This window comes from Papilio machaon, chromosome 16 (assembly GCF_912999745.1).
Source record: "Papilio machaon chromosome 16, ilPapMach1.1, whole genome shotgun sequence".
In the NCBI taxonomy this organism is placed as follows: Eukaryota; Metazoa; Arthropoda; class Insecta; order Lepidoptera; family Papilionidae; genus Papilio; species Papilio machaon.
This window is the reverse complement of record NC_060001.1, coordinates 6,340,459-6,357,831: the sequence shown is the minus strand read 5'-3', so window position 1 is coordinate 6,357,831 and position 17,373 is coordinate 6,340,459. Positions and strand designations below refer to the sequence as shown.

The 17,373-nt window shown below is 31.9% G+C and overlaps 2 protein-coding genes across 13 annotated transcripts in view; one reads left to right on the top strand and one right to left on the bottom strand.

Moving 5' to 3' along the window:
* Positions 1-17,373, top strand: part of LOC106716726 (transient receptor potential cation channel trpm) — a 131,617-nt gene that overhangs the window by 62,215 nt on the left and 52,029 nt on the right. The gene's annotated exons all lie outside the window — the stretch shown is intronic.
* On the bottom strand, positions 4,064-9,021 carry LOC106709445 (allergen Tha p 1). Of its 2 annotated transcripts, none has more exons than XM_045681452.1 (3): positions 8,995-9,021; positions 5,119-5,303; positions 4,064-4,248 (listed from the first exon to the last, which is right to left on the bottom strand). In XM_045681452.1, the coding sequence occupies exons 2-3, from the start codon at positions 5,300-5,302 to the stop codon at positions 4,064-4,066; spliced, it is 369 nt and encodes a 122-aa protein (XP_045537408.1). In that variant the 5' UTR covers position 5,303; positions 8,995-9,021. The 2 variants fall into 2 exon arrangements, with proteins under 2 accessions (XP_045537408.1, XP_045537409.1); XM_045681453.1 differs by lacking the exon at positions 8,995-9,021 and adding an exon at positions 5,721-5,747.

The window sequence follows — 17,373 nt, the reverse complement described above, 5'->3', positions numbered from 1 at the left end:
GTAAGCGTTTGGTGGACTAGTTCCGGTATTGTTCATTACAGTTTTCTCAAATCTGGCCAGACTATTACGGCTGATGTCTATTGTCAGCAATTGCAAACCATGATGGAAAAGCTAGCGGCTAAACAACCTAGGCTGGTCAATCGCTCCACGCCACTGCTGCTTCACGACAACGCTAGACCACACACTGCGCAACAGACGGCTACTAAATTAGAAGAGCTTCAATTGGAAAGTCTAAGACATCCTCCGTACTCCCCGGACCTTGCTCCAACAGATTACCATTTTTTTCGAAATTTGGATAACTTCTTGCAAGGGAAAAAATTCAACTCCGATGGGGCAGTCCAAATCGTCTTCAAAGATTTTATTGATTCCCGTCCGACTGGTTTTTTTAGTAAAGGGATCAATGAACAACCTATGAGATGGCAAAAGTGCATAGAAAATAATGGTTCATACTTTGATTAATTAAATATGTTATATTAAAAAATATTCGACTTTTTTTCCTCCCATACAAAACGCCAATTTCATATGTAAGGACCTAATATTAGATTATATTTTCTATTATTTTTAGTATTTATAGCAAAAGGAAATTTCTGAGTCGTTTTAAGAAAAAAGCAGCGCTCAACACAATACCATTTGATTTTTGGTGGTAATATGGCTTAAATTTAGTCTCCTTACCATCCTTCTCATATAATAAATGGGAAGGGGAGAGATAGATAGGAATATTAAATATCCTTTTATTATTGTCTACCCATTCATCTTCATTTATTAGAAAACAAATGCAAATGTTTAGATGAATGAATGGATGTTTGTTAGAAGGTATCTCCAGAACTCCTGCATGTGTCCCGCTGAAATTTGGCATAGATGTAGAGAACATATTTTAGAATAACACATAAGCTACTAAGTTTTTTTTTTATTCCGCCTTGATTGAGTCGCGGGCGATAGCTAATAATACAACTACATATGTTATATAGAGCAATGGCGATGTCGCGTATGTACTCGTATTTTCCGGCTCGGAAATGCTCGATGATAGGAAATCGTTGTCCATTCATGTATAATATTTTCCGGTTTTTCATTACTAATGCTTCCGAATAGAAATGTATTTTAATAATATAAAGATAATAATAGAAATAAATGAAAGATAAATGAATAATTTAAAATGAAAATAAACATTTAATTTTAAGTTATTGATGAAAAATAATTTGATCATACTATTTTGTAGGTTAAGTTACTATTAGGTAGTTTACTTTCTCGAATTGAAGACTTACCGTGGGTTTCTAAGACTAAAATCTCTGTATAAAACAAATCATCCCTGTCAGTATCTTTGACAAAACAGAGATAAGAGTATGTTTTCAACGGAGAGTTTGGTCTCAGAAATCCACTGTTAGTTGATTACGTAGCTAAGTGTTCTGTGTCGGTAAATGACTTATGAAATTAGCATAGTTGGAGATCGATTAGAATTTAGTTTTAGTCTATGTTTTGTGCGTAAAAAACAGCGATTACACGCCTTCTAGAGTGTACGAATTCGTACATTGTAGAAGGCGTCTACTAATGTTTTTCTTTTAAATGAAAATGTAGCTCGTTTAATCTATGTTTAAAACGTTTAATTCCACGTAATTAAATATGAATATTCCGCCAACCGTTAATGGTCGTAATTTATTTTTAGAGTTTAGACAAATGAGGGATTTTTGTACAGACCGATTGTTGTAACGAAGTAAAAGTTTATCAGAGCTAAAAAAGTCCTGAAATAAAAGGCTAATAAGAGGCAAATGATGTGTTCTAAAGCCTCTTTATCCTTCCTTACTGTCTCTTATTTTCATTTTTTCTTTTTTCCTTCGTTCTTTTTTTTAACCATTTACAGGTAATTGGTGTAAGAAAAAATATGTCACGTACCGTCTGATGATTGTGAGCGCTGAAAAACCAAAGTTTCATTCTTATCCCTTCCCATCCAGTTCTATTATTGATGGGAAGGGGAGGTTAGGAATAAACGGAAGAGGGATTTATAATTAAGATAGTACAAGTCTAACATTATAAGTTCCAGATTCTGTCAATTTATTTAACAGGCTAACTAACCCAGTCATTGGCCGTGTGCGAAAATAACAATGGTGTCCGTTTATTTATATTTAGTGGGCAATCGTGATAACACTGCGGCATACGTAAAAAGGTCAAAGTTATTTTATCGTGTAAATTGCTATAGCCTTTTAATGGACGATAATTACGACCTTACTGTAAACTGAATAATATAACTGTGTTATGTAAATAATATTTGTAGGTCAGATAAACATTTTAATAATGAATTCTTTTAAACAAAAAAGGTTTTTTTAAAGATGGGAATCTAATACTAAACTAATACAATAGTAAACGTTCAAATGTTACTAATATCCGAAAGTTTAGATGAATGGATTATATGGAATTCCAGCGAGATTCATGCAGCCGTTCTGGAGATGTCTTATAGATGTTTCTCGTTTATCCAGGTTTGACTATATTTAAGTAATAAGTCCCGTGTTTCGTTTCATAATGTAAGACATAAAACACTACGCAATATCTTTTAAGTAGATGTCACACTGAATATCAAAGAACATTGAAATGTTAGAAATTAATTACTTTGAGGACAGGAATACACTCCAAGTGAATAAATAAAAGTAATAAACGTTGTATGGAGCATGAATCTTATATAATTAATTTTATTACAATAGTTTGTCGAAAAATAATATTCCGAAATACGTAAATATATCATTTGATTACAGATTATGAATAAGCCTCGCTTTGATGTTTTGTAGTCTAGTGAAAATCTCTTAATACGTTTTTAGTTCAATTAAAGTACGTTTTTGTAATTTTAACACTTTAAATTGGCTTGGGCTATCTCAATGTTATGAATCATTGTTTGTTGTTAATCTAATTCTATATATATTTTTTTTAATAAAGGTGCCAACTGAAAACCAGCGCAGTGGCAGTTTAATCTGTCCCTGCTTGTTGAGCTGGCTCCCTTTTGCCACACTTTGTGCCTTGTATGTGTGTGTTTTTTGAGTGGCAATAAATGCTTTTTTCTTTCTTTTTTTTAGTTTATATTTATGTAGTATAAGCTTTGAGATTATTAAGATCAGAAATTATAGCTAATTACTTTAATTAATTCCATAAAAAAGTAATAGTTATAATTTAATTTGAGTTTACTTCTGTATGAAAAAAGAAAGATCAATGTATATCCGGGTAGCGTGTGAAATAAATTCATTTGAGCAGCTCAGGCGGTAAAATCTTTTACAAGTCGCGTTGTTAAACATCGGTTAACAGTAAGATTTATCACCTCCTGCCTCGCAACTCCGACCTTGTTTATATCTTTTTCATTATCTCTGAGCTTATTTAATTACTTGCTCATTTAACTGTTTAACTTTCACATTTAAATGTTCATAATGAAATTGCCTGTATTTCCTTATGAATATATTAGAAAATAACCAGAAATATGTAAACTATGACAACTAGAAAGCCACTAGCCGTCACATGGACGCCAGCCACCAAACCATCTGTTGCACGAATTGCACGACCACACAGAAGACAGGCGTGAAATTGAAGCAATTTCCCGTTTTTTTTTTTCAAATTTTTACTGTTTTTGTCTTTCCCACCCTTTCCTTATAGCGCATATGCAGATCAGTGGATGTCTGTGGATAGCGGTCGCCATGCTATTTTTTTATTTGTATCTAAATTAATAGCAAGCTAATAATAATCAGGCATAGAAAGTATTAAGAGTTTATTACATAAAATAATAGGTTTTTATTGTTAATATATTCAACTAAATACAATTCCTAACAAATTGAAAATATTCGTGATATTTTTTTTTTATTTTTAAAAATAAGTCGTAATTATACATTTTTATATTATTAAATTAACAAATAACGTTTTAACAACCAAGAAAACAAAACATTATTTGACTTTACAGCAAACAAATCATAAATGTTGTTCAAACTTTGAATCTTTTGTTTTTTCATTAAATGTAATTAAACTCGAAAAAACAACAATAATAATAACATAACAAAAAAATTAACATAACAAATTTCTATCTCATATTAAAGCAAAATCATATCGTTCCCAATTCTCTTTCATACATTTTTGAGTATACTTTATTAGGGTCATACATATTTACTAGTTGGTTCCAATAGTTGTTCTCGTTGTGTATTAGATGTTTTATTACTTTCCTTATAGAGCGTCTTTGTCTGTCTGTACATTTGTCGCATCCACTCTGCAACGCTTCGGTGATATGAGCTGGAATACAGGAAAATACAGCTGTCACTTTAAGAGCTGCAATTCTGCACGTACATACAAATGACAATGGCCTAGTTTCAATGAAAACGTCAAATGATACATATCTGACCCGGTGGCCATAAGTCACTAGTAAGCTCACTAGCGCCACCTGTCAAGATCCTTATCGTAACTGTCATGCCTTGTTTTTTCTTTCATTCCATTTTCAATGCCCACGTAGGTTTTATATAACTTGCTAATATAGTGACAGAACTAACCGCGACAGCAGCGCCTCTCACCGGCTCTGATATCTTTGTTTCGCAATAAACGTCTTGGACTATATAGATAACATTTTGATGGACGCCATTAAAAAGGTTGACTGATAATAAAAATTTATTTTCCATTACTAAAGGTAAGAAAATTTTTATTATCTCTGTTAAATCTGTCAAGAATAGCCCTTTTTACGATGTATTGGCGACCATTCGAGGATTTTTACTTCTTATTCGTTTCAGTGGAATGTAATTTGACGCTGTCAATGCAATTATTTGACAAAGAATGACATAAAATAAAAAAACATGACAGGACAGTTATAGTACGACAAGAATCATGTGACACTTTGACAGCTAGGCAGACAGGGGGCGCTAATGTTCTATCATTATTTAGTTTTACTTATGCCCACCGGGTCAGATAACTTTGTTGGTATATAATTCGAAAAATTGCTATGGCTAACCTTCAAACTAACGTCCATCCATCCATCCATGCAAACATTCGCATTTATAACATGTTGTCATCTCTCTTATCTTCTTTTAAAGGGAAAGACAAAGCAATATATTTTTCTATGATAATTGCAAAATAAAGATTGTTTGAGAATTAAATTTAAATAAAAACACTTACATTTGAGCTCCTTTCCCTCTGGTGTGCACCGGCCCTTTTCCAATACACATTTAACATAAGCTATCAGCAGCCTTTTGTTTGATATGACGTCATCTACATTCATAGAGTCATATCTGTCAGTGTATGTGCCAGCATTGACAATTACCACACATGCAGTAGTAACAAGAATCGGTAGCAACTTCATTCTGAAAAAAAAAATGCGTCAGCTAACTTTTTAAAATTCTATCGCAAAATCGCAAAATAAAGAAATTGTTTGAATTAATTTCTATAAATTGGACAGATATTTCAACTATATTTATACGAGAAATTAAAAAAAAATGGTGTAGTTTAGTTTTAGGAATGCGACCATCTTATTGTAATGTAATATTATGGTTTTCAATAAAGATATGTGAAACTCTATCTAATACATATTATTTGTTTCAGGTAAGTTACAATTCACTTCGCGTGGAAATAACCGTAGAATTCCACTGCTGCATCATATGTATTTAAAGATATTGTTGTCTCTGTTTTATTAAACAGAATGAAAAAGACGGCAATATGTATAAATACAAGTCAAACAACAGTCGAGTTCTACGGTAAAAATTACAAAAAGAAATCCATACTTGAGATCGGTAACGGTAAGGAACACAATAAACAACCTTCTTTCACTAGAAAACAATAGAACTGTGCTTTATACGGCAATCTCAATGGTTTTATATCTTTACTAACCTCAATGAATTTCCTTGCAATATAATACTTTCATTGAAAAAATTCAATAGTTCGGGAAACAATGAGAACGATTTTTCTAACTAAAGTCGAATAAAAGGTTTTAAAAGTGGCCTGAAAATGGTCCAGTGATGCATAGTTATGCATATTTCATTTTATACCTTACTATATGAGTGCATAGTTTTGTCATAACCTTGTCAAGTTTCGTTAGACTAAAAAAAAACACAATTTTTTAGTATTCAAATCTGACATCGTCAGAATAACCTTTCAAAGTTTCATTAAAACCTGTCCAGTGGTTATACGGGACAATCATACAAAGAATTACTAAGTTAAATTGTTTCATCTTTGGTTGGAAAATATTAGAAAGTAATTAATATAGGTGTCAGCGATTCATGTCCAATTTTCCGGTGTTTGTACCGACTAGTTTCGGACCCTCGACCGGTTAGCCATTCATTACTTTATATACACATTACTAAATTGGAGTGTCTGTATGTTTTATCGAAAAAAGAGTCATATTCCGTTCGAAAATCGAAATTTTAAAATTTTTGACTGTCTGATGACTGCGCTAGGCCGCGATAGTTCCGGGTAATCTCCGGAACGGCTGAATCAATATTGATGTGATTTTAACTGGAAAGATGTACGCGGGCATATTATATAAGCTACTTCTTTTTTTTTTAAATTTCTGTCTAATTTTAAAGTTGATGAAGTCGAAGGCGTACAGTACAGGTATAAAATAAAAGTGACACTAGTCAAATTTACTATATTTCAGTTGCATAATAAATCCCAATACAGGATGTTTAGAATCCCGTGTACAATCCTAATTTTGTATGTAAACAAATTGTACAATAAATTTAGTTTTCTTGACCTAGGTTTTGTAGATAAATGTAATGTAAAAGAATAATTACATCATTTAATTAAAGCCTTTCTTCGCCTTAATTTACATAAACCTTTATTAATTCAATAATTAAGTCTGTAAGCGTATTGTTTTATTTTGTATGATTTGTCCAGTTAAGATTTCTCGCCTTTGAAAATTCATTAACCTTTCTATTAAGGTCATCTTTGATTAAAATTTTGGTTGTTGACAGTTTTGGATACAAGCAAACTATGTATTTCTCAATAGTAGACAATTAAATTGTAAGATTCAATATTTTTCCAAAAGAATACAAATTTTATTTTAATGTTCGAGAAAGTTTCGTAATAAAAATAAAAACATAGTTCATAGTTGATTATAAAATTTTCTATTTTTTTTCCCGGACTATTTTTAAAAACTCTTACACTGAGCAAGGAAAACGTTTTTAATTCATCTTTACTCAGCGGACCTCGTAATACGATAAAAGGGTACGTGATCAGAATTTATTTCGATCGAACCAATACTTAAATTTTATCATTTCTCTCACCCAACGAATCTAGCTTTCTATTTCCCACAGTAAGTATTATTTAATAATATCAAATGATAAAGAAATTAGAAAATATTCCATACTTTGTGTAGAAAATGACGACCAATTTTATTAATTATTCAATTTTTTTTTTATGACTGATGAGCCACTGTTTGCCTTGAGGAGGCATTTACAGTTCCACCGTGCTTGAGGTGGCCGAACGCAGATGGCGCTTAGCTTTAACCTCGTTTTAATTATTCAAATTTTCCTGAGACATTATCATTAACAAATATAGGAAACGGTTAAAACACTCACGTATATTTGTCCGGGGTCCTTCATCTGGTATTATACCAGGCCCACTAACCCTTATGAAGGGCCTCCGATGGGCTCAAAACTAGTCGGTGCCGACACCGGACAAATGTACGTGAGTATTTTAACCGTTTCCTATTTTAGTTAAATACAATATTTTGACTAAAATAGTGAGTCTAATACACATAAATTTTAACAATCAACATATTAGAAGGTAAAAACTGTATATTCTTTAGTACATAATTAGAATAATATCTTGTCATTATGTCTGGGACACTTGAGACGAAAAATGTGTTAGAAAATAGTATTATTCGATAAGTCGTCCTTCTCAATTTGCAACCGCTTTGTTAAAACAATAACAATTGGAGAACTTTACACAGTATATTATTAACTTTACAAATGTACTCGTATTTCCAAATTATCGCACCCTATTTGACTTAATTGAAAAATCAATTAAGTACAAAAAGCTAAGTAAAATTTTAACTTAGACTAATGATGCATAAATTACTGTCCAAGTAATAAAAGCGTCATAAAAATATGATTTACCAATATATATTTTTATTCTGTTTTTTTGGAAGAAAAAAATATTTAAGATAGATTCTATATTTTGTGAAAGTGAGTTAGTACAAAACAGCCGTACTCAGAGTCAAATTGGTTAAATGTTAAATAGTAATTTTAACAGAAGCTAAGTTTTTTCTAATGTAAATCTACACAAGGTCTTTTAGTGACTTACAACTCAGAGTAGAGTAGTTTATGATATGCATTTTGTTAAAAAATTACACATATTAAGTTTCGTATAAATTCCGCATAAATCGTTCTCTAAAAATACTGATAAAATTTATCTTATACTACACAAAAGGTGGCTGTTACAAGAAGATATTCAAATTAATTCACCCTACTTAACATAAGATGTTAAAATAAATTTCCTCGTATCAGTCTAAAATATTACAATATTTTTTGGTAAAAAAAAATCCAATACTGTTAGGGTCCGCGCCAACATTATTTGCTCTATGAATGGCCAGCTCGACCGGTACAATTTCAAGACTTCATATAAGATAGGTCTGAATTCTTTGTCTAATGACTGTGTGTATCAAATTCTAGTCCCTTCCCATCATTTTCTTAGAAGAAAAGGAACTTGGAGGATGTAGTTTTTCGAGGGAGGTGGCATAAAGGGAGGGGAAATATCTGGGTAGTCTATACGATTTCCTTAACAAACATAAAGATTACAGTGACAGAAAGTTGGGAACTGAACCCGTCCGTGCGCGTACAAACTTACCGAAGAACTTAAACTATACTGCAATAAACTTAATGGTAACTTAAAAGTGCTTTTTATGGTTCTAGTTTTCTGGCAAATGATCATTAAAACTTTTATAACAGATTAAAGCGGAATATTTTACAGTATATTGCATGCGAAATTTTACTCCTGTCTTTTTTAAAGCGCCTAAAGAGATGTAACTGAAAAAATAAATATGTAAACATGTCTTACCTTTTCCAGTCCAAAGAAGTAATGAAAGTTAAAAAAAGAAATAAAGAAAAAAAACTCTTCTCGAGTTTTTTTTATATCATAATTTCTACTCCTATTTTAGTACTATATTTTGTTCTTTGTATCACCATTGCAGTATCTCAAAATATACTATATTGTGCTAAAATTAAAAAATAACAAGTAAAATAATAAAAAAATAAATTGGATGTAACTGATAAAGCAATGTTATGCTTTAGGTTGATTTTTATCTCGCATTCGTTAAGCTTTACACTTCGTTACTTTCATTTTACTGAAATCACGATGTTCAGTATTTGCTGATTGATTTAAACATTTTTTTTTTTTGTATTTGGAGAATTACATTAACGTACACCATTTTTGTTTTTAAAATATATTTCAATGTACGTAAAACATTGAATTCGGTAAAGTGTGTTTAATTAAAAAAAAACAACTGCAAAGAAAAGAAATATGGACTTTTTTGTTGTATTATATTGTTTAACAACATCAAAAATAAGTGAAATTATTACAGAATAACTCTATCTAAGTTCTAAGAACTAACTAACATCACAATATTGGCCTAGAACGTTTATAGTTCTACCAAACGACCGTTGTAATGGCGTTGCTTTTTTAAAAAATACTAAGAAAATATCGAAACAATATTTTTAAAGCGAAGCCGTAAATCAAGCGGCACGTACAGAGCAACCGCGAACAAATAAATTTACAAAACGATCAAAAGGTTCGAACAAAGGAACCTCTGGTTGTGTTGTTTATTTATGATATATTCTGAAATTAAAAAACGTTTGAACAGTCATTCATCTCATGTTAAATTATAACTTTTTGATGAACATCACCTGTATTTAAAAATAAATTCCAAAGATTTCTATTTTACCATTGCTACTTTTCCTGCCAATCGTCTTCTCAGGCACCAAAAGACCTACTTTGGGTCATTGCGCCACAAGTAATACGTATTTTAGCAGTGACAACAAAATATTATTGTATGTGTTCAAACAATAGCAGTACTGCACTGTGTACTTACTCTGCGTCACTCTCTTTCCCTCGTGTGAATGTTAATAAAAACTATACATCTATTTCTTTTCTGTAAGAAGAAATTCTAATTTAAGTTCATCATTTTTCATCTTCTATCCTGCAAACATGTATGTTTTAAAAACGAAAAGCTTAAAAACTGAACCAACAAAAGCGAAGGTTTGAAATAAACAGAATGAATAAGTAATTCATTTCAGTTGTTTTTCGTAGTGCAACATCTGCGGCCGTCGCTTAGCGGTCGGGCATCCGATATTGCGGAAACTTAAGCCTATATTGGAACTGTACCAAACTTGCAGACATAACTTACGGAGGTCGTCGTAGATAGTTTTTCACTATTTATGTCAGTAATTTTATGAAGATGTTATCAAGATAAATTAAAAAAAGTAGATTTAAAGCAGTAGTGCTTTTAAACTACTTCTTGAAATCTACTAATAACAGAGGTTGATGACAGCAACATCAACACCTGTTGCACGAATTGGCCGGCTCACCCGATACAATACCACGACCATACAGAAAACAGGCGTGAACTGGATGCAATTCCGTGTTTCGTCTAATGAGTGTGCGTGTCGGAGGCCTAATTAAATCAAGAGAAGAAGTGGAATTAACAGAGGAGGAGATTCATAGGAAGGGGCAATATTCTCTTGCTGTTCTTCCCCTCCTCCGTTCGCTTCGCTATTTCGGCGAATTCAGTCGGAACCGATAGCTTTAAGGAGTGTTATGTCCTCAGTATTCGCCGCTATATGCTGCTGCTTGAATCTGTAGGTTCCATTTGCTTGAAACAGTCTGTTTATTTCGATCCTTGGATTATTTCCTTTTTGCATTCGATTGAGTTAATCTTTAAACTTATTTGTTTGTTAGTTTAAAAGTTAAAACTTAAAATTATAACAATTAAGGACAATAGGTTTTCTCAGATGAGATTCAATAAATCTTGACGCTATCCAGGCCGCTATTTACCAAGTCTTGTTTCAAACTTTGCCTTGATTAAAATGATTGAAGCTACTGTTCGAAGGATTTATATTAATTTGTTTAACAAACGACTTGTTACTTTGATTTGCAAATTATGCGTTTCATATAAAAATGTCCTGAATTCATCGCTTAAAAAGTACAGATTGCAACAAAGAAATTTGCGTATTAAAAATAAACAACATAATGTCACAAAAATATGTTCTATTGTCCCTACCTTTTTTTCGATTTGAGAGTTATGCCGTAACAATATGATACGGGGTCAGGCTCCGACATAAAGGGAAATGCAAATATAACTGTAGTATTGTCTTTAGTAATGTCAGCAGTGTCCGATACAGATTATACATACATGTTAATTTATGTTATGTAGTCTGTTCAGTGTATGTGAAGTTAAACGGTGACGGAGAACATAAGTGCGTTTGAGTTATTTTTTTTTATATTATAAGGTGGTAAACGAGCAAACGGCCATCTAAATTCGCCGAAATAACGAAGCGACCGTTGCCCATAGACATCTGTAATTGCAGAAGCGTTACCTTTAATCAACGGCGGAGAGGACGCACCGAAAGAGGATATTTTCCCCTCCTCAGCTAAATCCACATCCCCTTCCTATCATTTCGTTATAAGAAAATGGTGGGAAGGGAACTGGACTGAAATTAGGCCTCCGGTACGCACAATTATTAGACGAAATGCGGAATTGCTACTTCATCCCTGTCTTCTATGCGGTCGTGTATTACGCCAATTCGTGCAACCAACAAATATTGTTGTTGCGGGATCTACCACTATTAAAACCTTGTTGTGTGACCTAGGATTAATTACAATCAATAATTAAATTTTCTATTACAATTAACATGGCATCAATATTAGATTATTAAAAAAAATATTCCATAAAATCAGCACTGTTACGTAGCTTATCTAAATCTTTAGAAGAAATTGAGTGAAAAAAAGATTAAAAATATGAAAGACGTTAAAAAAAGTTATACTGATTTTTTACGAAATGTTTAGAGAAATCTTTAGGGCGCTGCTTAAATCTGTTTACATTTAATCTAATTTCTCGCCTCATTGATTAAGGGATACAATTACGACCCTTGTTGAATGGCTCGTGTATAAGGGTCCTTTGAGGCTGCGACCAATTTGAAAGGGTATCTTATACAATGATTGTAAGAGGTTAATGCGAACTCTGTTCTATTAAAAGGAAATTGTCATTTGTCTTATGTAGTTCTCATAAATCCGTGTTCACTAATTAGTAACTTAATATACATAACAAAACAGCGTATAGACCAGTGATTGTCAAACTTATTTTCTTTCACCGCCCCCTTTGAAAATCAATTATATTTCAGAGCCCCCTAATTTTTACTCAGCCCTAAAACTTAAAAACCACAATTTCATTACTTTAATTAATTTCAATGCCCCCCTTTTTTTGGGCCCCTTATCGCTCCCTTCTAGGTTTCAAATGTCCCCAAGGGGTGTTATCGCCCACTTTGGGAAACACTGGTATAGACTAACTAAGTCTTTATTAGCGTTGACTATTCCAAGAATAAACCCTTTCAAGCGGAACTTTGTAGATTAAGCGCATAAAAAGGTCGTCGTAGAGAAGGGATTTTAAAATCTAGTTTTTGAGTTCTGGATGTACACAAATTCGTTTCATGAGTATTATTTAAAAATATTTTTGCTGATCTTGAGACATGTTTACTTCTGGTAACGGAACGGAACGGATTTTAATAAAAAATTCTTTAAATAGAGCGTGTTACGAAAGTAGCATTTTAAAAAAAGAACCGATGAAATGACTACGTCTATGTTTTTTACAACACCTCTAAAAGCTTTTAACGTAGCGATCGTTGTAGGTTAAATATGATTGATTCCTTTTACATCAAGCAAGTAAACTATAATTCATTTCATAAATATACGACACAAAAATACACGAATAAACCAAACCCACTGTTAAACTTACATATTTTAATACGAACGCGGAAAATTGCTTCGAGTTTTCTTTGTTTATAATATTATATTATAGATCATTGTCTAAACTAACAATTTTTTTCCTGATTAACCATCTATCCTTTTTGTATGTCATCCTAATATTATAAATGCTAATGTTTGGATAGACGGATGTTTGTTACTGTGTACAATTTACATAGATCTCCAAAACGGCTTACAGGATTTCGATGAAATTTGGCACAGATGTAGAACGAAGTCTGTAAGTGCACATAGGCTAAGTACTTAGAAAGTTTTTTTTTATATTCCGCGCGGAAAAGTCAAAACCAACTAAATAATTGTTAATATCTCCTTAAACTATAAATAATTTAAAAATTAATTAGCTAAAAAGTGTGTGATCAGAGAACACTAACAGCTTTGTCTATATATCGCATTTTTATTTTACAACTAGCTCTTATGATTTGCGTAGGTCTCGTCGATTTATAAAAATAACATGATATGTTCTAAACGTATTAATAACAATAACAATGTCTAGACAGACAAGCAAACTTTATCTATTACTTGCAACTGTTCGTTCCAACTGTAATGGGCGTCTACATTCTTTTACAAAGTTTTGTTATAAGACTGTGTGTAATGTGTTACTTTATTTCTATTAAACATTTCTCATAGTAACAAGACTTATATTTTTTTTTGATTAATAACTAAAAGACAATTTAATGTAAAAAAATCTATAATTATTTATAAATACCTGTAACAATCAAGAAAGGTATTATAAAATAACAGTTGTCTTCTTAACAGGCGACGTCTTCCGCGCGGAATTAAAAAACAAAAGCTAGTAATAAATATAGCCTATGCAACCCGAGGTGTAGCTTTTCAACAGTGAAAGAAACTTTCAAATCTGTTCAGTAGTTTCTGAGCCTATTCAATGCAAGCAAATTATAGAATAGAATGTGAGCAGTGTAAAAAAAAGTGGTAAATAAAAGAATGTTTTGTTCGTGTCCAAATAATCATAATAAAAAAGTTATTTATTTCAAATAGAACAAAGTTAAAAACATTATTGTATTCAGATGTTGAAATGTAATTAAAATGTAACAGATGTTTATTTCCAAGCGATCAAATTGTTTCTAAAACAAAAGATTCAATCAAACTTTTAATATTCATTCCAAGTCGCGCTGCTCTTCGTTGAGTTCGGAATTTCTGATCATGATTAAAAACTTAACTAACAATCCGGTCAGAAGTCTAAACTTTATTGTTTACTAGCTGTCGCCTGCGACTCAGTCCGCGCTGTATTAAAAACAAACGTAATAAGTAGCCAATGTGTTCTTCCAGACTATGTTCTACATCTGTGCCAAATTTCATCAAGATCCCTTGACCTCTTTCAGAGATACCTTCAAACAAAAATCCATCCTTCTAAAATTACACAATTAAACATTCACATTTATAATATTGTAATAAGTAAGATGATGGAAATCTTCTTTTGTTTAGCTGGTTAACAATAAATAAAATAAATAAATAAATAAACAAAACCAGAATAACTGCCTCACTCTCACTCGATTTATGGATTAGTGTGATCCGCAGTGTAGATTTCTATCTCTAACTTCACACTAAGGACACCCTTAGTAACCAACCAGTTGTGATTAGCCTTTGACTCCATAGTGACTTCGTTCACTTTTCCTTGTTAAAATGTTCATGATTTAGCTTCATTTTCCTCTGCAATATGTGTCATAAATTTTATTATATTCGATGTATGATATTCGTGTACTATTCAATTAGTGCAACAACACACAATCTGTTTATATTAACCGCAAATCCATTATTCAGTTCATATTACTTGTGGCCAAAATTAGCCGAATCATTAACGATATTACCATTATTGTTTCAGTTAATGCCTAAATAATCCAAATTACTTTTTGCGGTTTATAAATGTACGGTCATTTATAATACATATATAAGAAAAGACTCAACCTTAAAGAAAGAATACAGGATGAGAGAAAGATAGAGAGAGAGAGAGAGAGAGAGAGAGAGAGAGAGAGAGAGAGAGAGAGAAACCAATAAACCTTTACTCTTACTGAAATACTACAAACAATTTTTTTTTTCTTCAGGTTATCAACTAACCGTCTATAACATCCTTGACCTCTCTGCTTGACTAACTAGTCAAGATTGTCTAGCAGTGACTAGTCATGACTATCAATTGCCTAAAAAAACAAATCATAGCTAAGCTTTGCTTAGTCACAACCGAGTCGTCTCTCTGATCAGAGGTAAACATATTTCTGGAGTGTTCCATTAGTTTTACCAGCAATTAATAAACGGCCGTGCTCTGTAATTAGACGGCCTCGTTTTCCATTCCATTTGAAGGTTTTCTTACCATGAAATTCATTGTTTCCAGTTACATTTATTAATTAATATTTTATAGTTTAAATTTCTTAGTACTTTTACGTTGGCAAGGAGATATGACGTCATTTATTAGTCACAGTCGTTTAATAATTTGATAAAGATGAATGTACTGCTAATGTTATAGAGGAAAATGTAAGAAAATGAGAAAAGAAAGATATCGGTTTTAATATACGGTCTTTATACGAGTATAATGTAATCTACGTATTCAGTATATAATTAATTCTTAATTTATTATTCACATCAGAAACGCAACGTTAAGAGAAGCAAGAAAGGAGTTCCGTATTCCATTCCAATTAATTAAATGTTCAATTATTCACCTAATTTATTCGCTTTGTTGTTTAATCCCGTCTCATTTTAATTAAAAAGAAATAATTACACCATATGAAACTTTACGTTATTATTATTTTTTTGTTACATGCCAGTATCCTGGAAAGTTTTCAAAAAAAAAAATAATAGAACATACTCAACCTTTTTTAATTCGTAGAACATTAAGTTCCACAGAATTGATAGAATTAATAAATACATTAAGTATGAGAAACCAACTAAGGGGCTACTTAATTGATAATTAAACGATTCGTGTGCTAATTTAAGTCTTTAAAATAATTAACTACAGCTGTGTTGTTATTTAACATCACTGTTAACTCGACTTTAATCATTTTAACCAAGTATTTACTACATGTTTTTGGTAAATTGTAGCAGTAACGAAAAACGGTTGGAAATTTTATTCACAATGAAAGCCATATGGTGCCGTTTAATAAATTACAACGAGATGACATTGCATGCAGGCCGTGCGTATTTATAGTAATTAGGAAAGGCCAGAGGACGGAAGTGGATGAGCATGGATGGTTGGATAATTAATTTATTATGTAAGACGTTTGTTATATAAATCTTAAATATTTATTACCTTAAAATTTGACTTGACTAATTGGTGAAGATATATCGTGCTAGTTGTCGCCTGTGACTCCGTCCGTGTGCAATTAAAAAAACTAAATAAACAGCGTTTTCTTTCAGATTATGTTCTACATATGTGCCAAATTTCAGCAACATGCGTTGAGCCGTTACGGAGATACCTTCTAAAAGACATCCATTCATCTAAACATCAAACAAACATTAGTAAGATGCGAAAGTTTAGATGGATGGACGTCTTTTAGAAGGTATCTGCATAACGGCTCAACGGACTTTGATGAAATTTGGTACATATGTAGAACATAGTCTGGAAAAACACATAGGCTACTTGTTAAGTTTTTTTTTTAATTTTGGCTTAACTATCTAACATGTTTTTCAAAATGTCTTTTATAGGTAAACTATTAAGATTATTTACCAATAAATTCTCAATAATTGTATATTTGGTAACTCATTAACAATTTGTAAGAGTTAATTAACGAAGCCTAAGTGATTACTTGTTATATCAAGATTTACATTTGAAGCAGTTTCTCTAATAAAATTCAATAGTTTAATCCGAGTTCGGTTGCCAAGGGAGCGCGCTCTTAAACATTAACAACATTCAATGAATTTCATTGTAATTTCTAAGTTATTAACGAGTTAATTTCGAAATTAAAGGATATCTTTATCAAGTAGATTACTTCAATTATTACTTCAAATTGTTCTAGGACGTAAATATAGATAAATGAATATGTTTATACAACCGAAACATCTGTAAAGAGTTTTTTTTGTGATTGAGTAATCACTGTTTGCGTTGAAGTGGCATTTACAGCTTCACTGGGTTTGAGGTGGCCGGGCGCAGATGGCGCTTAGCCTAAACCTCGTTTAGGAGTTACTAGTCTTGAAGGCTCCTTCAAGAGCCTCGCCTCGGGCTTTTACTTCGTTATTATTACCGGATTTAGTCTGTAAAGAGTGACGAACAAAATGGATTCTCTATTTTTTTTTTCAAAAACATTATCGTCTTGTCAGTAGTTAAAACTTGTTTTATTAAAGTAAAAACACTGTTAACGTGACTGACGACACTTACCCTTAATATAAGGTATAAGGCCATAATTAATTTTAATAGCTAGTCTATTGCATCGTTAAATACAAAAATGTTCTATTATTAAT